The 7,975-nt window shown below is 44.6% G+C and overlaps 2 protein-coding genes across 2 annotated transcripts; one reads left to right on the top strand and one right to left on the bottom strand.

Annotated features, from left to right (window-relative positions):
* Nucleotides 1-359: 359 nt before the first annotated feature.
* On the bottom strand, nucleotides 360-1,915 carry LOC116378267 (coiled-coil domain-containing protein 3-like). The gene is made up of 2 exons (XM_031840108.1): nucleotides 1,214-1,915; nucleotides 360-609 (listed from the first exon to the last, which is right to left on the bottom strand). The coding sequence occupies exons 1-2, from the start codon at nucleotides 1,618-1,620 to the stop codon at nucleotides 405-407; spliced, it is 612 nt and encodes a 203-aa protein (XP_031695968.1). The 5' UTR covers nucleotides 1,621-1,915; the 3' UTR covers nucleotides 360-404.
* Nucleotides 1,916-3,647: 1,732 nt separating this feature from the next.
* Nucleotides 3,648-7,931, top strand: LOC116378266 (optineurin-like; the record flags this gene model as incomplete). The annotated part of the gene is made up of 8 exons (XM_031840107.1): nucleotides 3,648-3,786; nucleotides 4,656-4,780; nucleotides 5,039-5,247; nucleotides 5,454-5,615; nucleotides 5,745-5,929; nucleotides 6,197-6,290; nucleotides 6,470-6,585; nucleotides 7,760-7,931. Coding segments are annotated over exons 2-8 (1,059 nt in total), but the record flags the coding sequence as incomplete, so codon positions are not given.
* Nucleotides 7,932-7,975: the final 44 nt, after the last annotated feature.

Below are 7,975 nucleotides of genomic sequence, written 5' to 3'. Positions count from 1 at the left end.
CACACACACACACACACACACACACACACACACACACACACACACACGCACACACACGCACAAATAGATGAATAAATAAAAAAGATATACATGAAAACCCACAAAACCATAACAATACCTCCCCCACCTCCTTTGTGTTCTCTGTTAATCGGTTAACTCCATGGTAACGAGATGGTGTCGGGTTTGTTTACGTCCACTGTACACACAAAAAAGCTGACCTGACTGAAGAAGGAGACTTCATCTTATTATTCTCAGAAGGTAATGGGGTTGTACAAGGAGATAGGAGTCATTTTTGTTTTCAAGGAAGCAGCGAGCATTCATCCAGCAGTCATGCTGCATGGCAGTCGTCAGGGGTACAACTCAATCTTGGTTTTAGGGGGGGGGGGGGGGGCAGTTGCAAGATACTATTGTACAACAGCATGGTGCCCTACCCTGCTGTCCTCCTGTGTTTCCCACTCTGGGCTGAATGTGTGGAAAGGCTGACTCCCTTGGGTGCAGTTGGAGAACTGGAAGAGGCTGGAGAACATGCGCCTGTTGTCGGACGTGTCGGCGAAGATGGCGTCCTGGAAGTTGACGCCATGGGGGAGGATGTTGTAGTTCTCATCCATCCTGCAGAGGAGATCGGACAGGAAAACTGTGAGGAGAGAGCTGACGCTGCTGCGGAAATTATCAAGGTTGTAGTTGACAGTGGCTGAGTTTTGAATTTGCGTCAACCAAATCAAGTACGGTTTTGCAAGTTTCGTAGGCCGATGCATTTCATAGGTTAGAAGAGCTTCATATTTAATAAGCTATCTTCTTACTTTGCAGGTAAAATCTTCCTTTGCAAAACAACTAGCAACAACAGCTATCACATATATGTAGAAGATAAAGAGCTCAACATTTGAAGTCTCACTTCATGGAAATACTTAGCCTCAAGTGGCAAACCACACATTTATATCTAAACACAGTATAGTCTTGTTTATACAGCTGACTGTAGATCAGTCTGCTCCAAAACAAGCTGACAAAAGACAAGAACTGTTAGAGGGTTAGATGAAAGTTCCTATTTAGCTAAATGCACTTCTGGACTGCCAAAGAGTTTTATGGGATGCAATTATATTTTAGTGAAAACAATAAAACTTCTAGGCTGTTGTAAGTACAGTTTGAATTAAAAGAGTCCAAATGTTTAGAGTCCAAATGTTTGTTGGAACTAATAAGTTCAGGCTGGGCACTTCACCTGAGGAAGAAGAAGTAGGAGTAGTTCTCCATCACGGTGTGGGACTGGCAGGACAGGTACCCCAGTCCGGTCAGGTTGAGCCTTGATCCAGAGGGCACCTCCAGCATGCTGCCCCAGGCCTGATCGCACAGCAACTCCACCTCCGCGCAGTAAAGCAGCCCTTCCTCCGCGCCCTCGTACCCATACCCGAACCCGAAGGGCAGCGAGTTGTACAGGCTGCCCGCCCCGCCGCCCAGGGGCTCCCGGTGGATCGCCAGGACGCGGGCGTACACGATGATCTCCGCCAGCTCCGCCCGGCAGCCCTCGCTCAGCGGCCGCCACTCGGAAGGGAGCTGGCACCCGTGCGTAAAAGTGTCCAGATGCGCAAAAAAGCCGAGTGCTGCGAGGAGGAGAGCCGTGGAAGACATCCCGAAGGAAAGAAAAATGTGATTTTACTAATTTATTACAATTGTTTTATGAGAGAAGTCGGTCTCCTCAAGCATGCAAGTTGCTAAAAGTTGCACATCTGGTTGGTGACCTGGAGGCTTGAGGATACTGTACTTCACCAAAAACTCTAAAAGCATGCACGTAACTTTTTGCACAATGTTCGACCACAGTCCTTTTGTCCATTAAACTAAACGTGCACAAACTCAGATCTTCTCACCTCCAGACTCTTTGAGAGAACTCAACAGTCAAACCAATTTGCAGAAACTTAAAGCTGCTGCTGCGTTCCCAGTGCTTCCACCTCCTCCATCCGCAGCGGGAGCCACAATAGGCTTCACCAGAGCGCACGGGTGCTGCGTTCACGGACTGATATAGACGCTCCGACATTTGATGCTTCCGTGCGAACTGATTTGGTGGGCTCGAGCGCTATCTACTCGGAAAAAAACAATATGGTTTCCAAACGTCTTCCAAATGTTGCAAAACATTGTAAAGCAAAATGCACATCCATAACTCCTTATTCATTTTATTTGTCAAATGTAAATAAATAGTAATAGGGGCTATACTGGCAAACCATTACCTTTTTATCACCAGCTTTTTCACCAGATTCAAGGTCATCATCTTTTGGGTGCAATTCTTATAGTTTCCATTTTTCCGATAGCTTGAAAGCAACCAAGAGGATCAGAGATGGGAAAAAAACGACCAGTCAAAGTGGTTTACTGTTGGAGAGCATGCCGAGGAGAAGGTCCTCCTTGAAGTGGTTCCAAGTGGACAACAATGACATCAGTGATTAATAACAGTAGTCTGCAGTGGAACAGACAAGGATTGGGGTAATGCCATTCATTATCCCCTGTACATTTCTCAATAGGCTACTAAATCTCTACAGCAATCATGATGCATCAGAGGAGGTTCTGTGTGGATCCATCAGCTGATCCTGTGTGACAATTTGGCCTCAAAATGCATATCATCACACAAAATAATTAGGACCGTATTTAGGATGATACTTTTCCACCACAGCCAAAGATTTCAGTGGTGTGCATTTTTTTTTTTAAGCTATGTATCTCTACTTAGAAAGCACTGCCATCTAATGGACACTGCCACGAACAGCATGTTTATATACTCATTTTTATATAATAGAACATCTAAATAATTTGAATAAATGCTGTGATATTTTATATTTGACCTAATGGGCCACTCTGTACACAAGTTTGGACCAAAGCGCAAAAAAGGGATGTTTATTGTAACTCATGAATGTAGATAGGGATCTTCATGTGATCTTCAAACACTATCGTCAGGTATTACATCAGGATTAATTATATATATTTCTTTGCAAGAGTTGTCCCCTAAACATGACATGTCATAGCAGCAATCCAGTCTTTCGTTTCTTGTTTTCAAAGTGCAATGTGACTCCTTAAGGGAATTCCCGCTGTCAGGTGAGGGCTGTCTCCGCCCTCAGTCTTTCCCTGATGTGTAAAACATGCGGATGGGCGGGTCGGAGCACTCACATCGGCTCTGTTCATAGACACAGCTCTCGTTCATATCGAGAGCTAGTCACCGCTCTGCGACGTCACTTCGAGGAGGTCGGAACTGCAGCTATACGTTTAATGTTGGCAGGAAAAGAAGGCAAATGAGCTTTCAAAATAAGAGCGTAAACGTGACGAAAAGTGTCAAAGTTGGCCTTAAAGTTCGAGCATAGATTAGCAATATCAATGTATTATTAAAATAATGGGAATGAGTAAACAAATGATCACCCCTTTTATCTCGTTGTTGCTATTTTCCCTATTCCTTTGTATTATCTGACTTATAGCCCATAAAATTGCATTAATGGTCAATAAAAAACAGAACTTCGAACAGTATCTCTAAAAGAAATATTTTTTCTAAAGAAGGTGTGTTTTAAAACATAATACAAATTACTTAGTAAGTTGTGCTGAATTCTTGTACCATTTTCAGACTAAAAAAACCCAGATATTGTCGAAGTGCGGTTTTATTTTGAAAACAATCACCGGAAAGCGCTTTGTTTCCGTACGTCACTTGGCGTTGCAAATCCAGAAGCAGCACAAGGTTGCTCGACACATTTCGCCATCTCTCCGAGTGTTTCTCTGTATTTCTGGAGTGACTAGCCGGACTGCGTTTAGTTTCCGAGTTGACAGCAGGTGAGTGGAAACATTTCTGCGCGTTTTTAAACGTTTTTATCGTGACGCAGATTGGCTCAGCTCAAACCGCATCCGAGTTGCGCAAGTTGCTGGTAACTTTTCAGTGTTTACCAAAGAGTCCCACACCGGATAGGGCCCACGTCGAAGAAAGCTGTACGACCGAATGCTAACAATAACATATCTACCAATTTTCACAGTGCGACCGTGTGTCCGTAGTATTCAGCGGTGGTTTTAAAGTGTCTTGTATCCCACTGGCAACCACTGTAGTATTCTTTAAGGGGGTTACAGTTCAGCTGTGATATCTCTATATTGTTATTTATTTGTGACGGGCGGTCAGCAAGTCATTGTTTGAGCTCAGAAGCAGATCACAGTGTGTATCGCATTCAGCTCTTGTTATTATAATGTGATTAAACTATCATGTGACATGCTGATGAGAGAATTCCGGCTGTGTGCTGCTTTTTCTGCTGCTGAATGCTGAAGCACTGAGTCATTCGATGATGTCAGCATGGGGCTTTTGTATGTGCCCTGTTGGCGTGTAAGCGCTTCAGTTAATAAGACAGGCTGTTCAATAATAATCCACAATAATCCATCATTTTTATACTGTTTTTAATTCTGCCTCAAAATGATATCAAATGAAAACCAGATGGAGTCAGTCCAGTTCCTCCTGTGGATCTGATAATGCCCAGACTACATGATAACTACCTCTGAATCCAACTAACATTGTATCTCAGCGTTTGCAGAGTGACTCCCAGTCTCCTCACAGCTCAATAATAAATTCAATATTCCAAAGAGAAAATCAGCCACATCTTTAGCGATATTTGATCAATATTCAAAGTCTCTGTCTCTTCTCCTGTTTTTCTCCCTCTCAGCGTCATGGCGTCTGGAGGCCCCGTGTTGAATGGCGACATCTCTTGCTCTCCCGTACAGTCGGGTGCGGTGGAAGAAACCCTGCAGCAGATGAACATCCTCATCCAGGAGAACCGAGACCTGAAAGGTGAGAGCAGGTGGGGGGAGGAAGATGTTTCTCATTCAAGCTTTTTGTTTGTTTTTCCTCTTCTTATCAGGTCTCAAAGTGCCCAGGGTCAAAGGTCAGGGTGGAGTTTCAGAGTTTTAGCGTGATAGACCAGCCGGAGCAGTTTGTTGGGACAGGAAAGGTCTAATGGCTGAGGAATGGGTCGTAACTGAAATGACTTGGCTCGTGCGATTTTCATTTATTCAAATTATTTTCGGTTTGTGTCTGTCGCCACCTCAGAGGCCCTGCGTCAGACCAACCTGTCGATGAAGGAGCGTTTCGAGGGTCTGTCCGTGTGGCGGGTGAAGCAGCGGGAGGAGCGGGACTTCCTGGAGAGCAGGCTGGAGGAGGCTCGGGGCCACATGGAGTCGCTGACCCTCCAAAACCAGGAGCTGGGCAAGAGGGTGGAGGGGGACGGGAGGACAGGGGGAGCTCTGGGAAGCTTGCTGGTGAGAATGTAACCCATTTTATATTTATTGGATCTAGGCAGCTGAGAGCTAATGTTCCTATGATTACATTTTTTATTTTTTTTTTATGATCTTCATTATATAATTGTATAATTCTCCAAGGAGACTTTGTCCGGCTCATTTTACATTAAGTTGCACGAGATTTAAGCTCCTGTCAAATTGTAATCTCCGTGTGATGTGGTCTCCAGGCGGTGTCGTCCAATCAGAGTGCAGAGGTGGATACCCTGCGTGCCCACGTCGCTCGCCTGCAGGCAGAGAAGAACGACCTGGTGGCCATGAACTCCGAGCTGCAGCTGAAGGTGGACCAGGACTCACACGACGACTCCTTCATTGAGATCATCAGGGTCTCGGTGAGGAGTCACAGACACCTCCTATATAATCAGTGTGTCTTCTATTCCGCATGGAAAGGCCTCATCTAACAAACAAAAAATCCTCCACCTCCCGCTCTGCGATATAACCGGGTGTGTATTTTCTCTCAGGATGAAGTCATAGACAGCGTGAACGGAGTGTGTGGTTCGGAGCGCAGCCGACGTCCGGACCTGAGCATGACGGCGTCCCGGCTGGAAAGCGAGGAGATGACCGTCAGCCAGCTCCTCCAGTCACTGAGGAACGAGACACAGCGGGCCGAGCGGCTGCAGGGCGAGCTTCAGTCCTCTGCCGCCAGGTAGGGGGCCCAGTTCACCACTAGATGATCCACTCTCATCGTTTATAGCATCAGGAAACACAGGAAGTCAGAATGTTAGTGGTTCCTTGCACTTCTATTTCCTGTAAACTGGACCGAATTGGGAGGGAGTGACGTATTTCTGTGTTAGTTTTATTTGTTTTTAAGTGCAATGTTTTCATGAAATTCTTTGTTTTTAAAAAACACACGCCTCTTTACGTGTGTTAGACATATTTTGTGAACTGTTTGTGAAAACGCACTGTCCAACAGGATTAGACAGCTGAAGGAGAGGAAGGCGGATGTGGAGAAATCAACACAGACTCCCCAGGCAGAGGCCAAGGAGGATTCGGGGAAAGAGGAAAAGGTATTTACTCAACAGTGAAAGTCATTTTATTGTAGTGAACGAACGATGTAATTCAGTTAGGTGGTGTCCCTGTGACGTGTGTATTCTGTCGACAGCTTGATCACATGGTCCACTGAGTTTTGTGATGTTTAGTTTTTCATACCGTAATATTCATGTGTCATTGTGCCAACGTTTTTCAGGCGGCGTCCGAGGTGGAGAATCTGAAGTCTCAGACGATGACGCTGTTCAAGGAGCTGCAGCATGCCCAGAGCAAGCTGGACGAAGCAGAAGGCATGAAGAAGAACCTGCAGGACAGGTTAGTCCAGTATTTCTCAAACTGTGGCCCCTCTTGTGGGGCGCGGTGATATTACAGGTGGGGCGCAGGGGGAAATACAGAATTATTTTATTTCAAGAACTTTATTGAGAACTTCACATATTACAAAAGTACAAAGTACACGGACATAACACTAAGTCAGTAATAAATACATGGCAAAATGCCTGTACTTTTGTGTAAATGTTTATGTTATGCCGTTCACAGGTTACGTTTACGCATGCGCGACAGCCAAGATTCTTGGGGACTCACGTGTAGCTCAGTGTGCTTCCCTTCGCCACATCCTACCTCTGTGAGATCGGCTTTTCTGCTGTTGCCCCTTCAAAACAAAATACAGATCTAAGCTCAACATTGAGCATGAATTAAGAGTGACCGTATCAAGTCTGCAACCCCGTTTTAAAAAGATTTGTAGTGGAAAGCAGCCACTAATACTGATACAACTTGATGGCTCACACATATCTGCACTAATTTTGTTTTGTTTTGCACAGGTTGCACGTTATTGCTTTGAAAAGATATGTAGTGCAAAACTCAGTAAAACCAAATATTTGAACTTGTTTTGTTTTTCACAGGTTGCACTTTATTGTTATTATCTTGAAAAGATATTCAGTGCAAAACTGGTTAATTGCAGCCGCAATAAGCTATTTTTTGCAAAATATTAGTTGTTTTTTGCACAGATAGAACTTTATTTGCATTGCTCTAACAAAGTGATTGCACATTGTATTTGTTTTTTTCTGATGGAGTAATCTGGTTTACTTGAAAGTGATTGCAATTTTCTTTATTCTATTATTTGAAAAAGCACGGATGGAGGAGTCACAAAATGTTGTTGTTTCAATAAAAGTTCAACATGGACCATTTTGTTACAATTTTGTTGGGGCGGTGGGGCATGAACATTTTTCTTCCTCCAAAGTGGGGTGTGATAGAAAAAGTTTGAGAACCACTGTGTTTGGCCAACATATGCACACACAGTCAGATCTTAACCCGCGAACCATTTAGTGAAGGAGCCAATGACAGTACGGCATAGCAACCTGTATTGATCCCCAACAGTTAAACAAATTACAGGGAAATCCTCTTTCTTATGCAAAGGTTTCCTCCTTCAGTCGGCGTTCCCGTGCTTTATCTTGACCTGTACACACATACACAGCTTTTGTCTCGTGGCTAGATGTCGGGAGGTGGAGCAGGACGTGGTCACTCTGAAGGCTCAGCTGGTGGAGAAGCAGGCCGTTCAGTCGGAGAACGACCGGCTGAAGCTGCAGGTGGACAGCATGCAGGCTCAGAGCCAGATGGAGCAGAGGAAGGCCGCGGATGAGAGGTCAGAGACAACACAGATATATGTATGTATGTATATATGTGTGTATGTATGTATGTATATATGTGT

The sequence above is a fragment of the Anarrhichthys ocellatus genome, unplaced genomic scaffold (assembly GCF_004355925.1).
Source record: "Anarrhichthys ocellatus isolate YVR2014 unplaced genomic scaffold, GSC_Weel_1.0 scaffold2325, whole genome shotgun sequence".
Taxonomy (NCBI): domain Eukaryota; kingdom Metazoa; phylum Chordata; class Actinopteri; order Perciformes; family Anarhichadidae; genus Anarrhichthys; species Anarrhichthys ocellatus.
The sequence above is the reverse complement of the archived record's forward strand: the minus strand, read 5'-3'. Positions and strand labels throughout refer to the sequence as shown.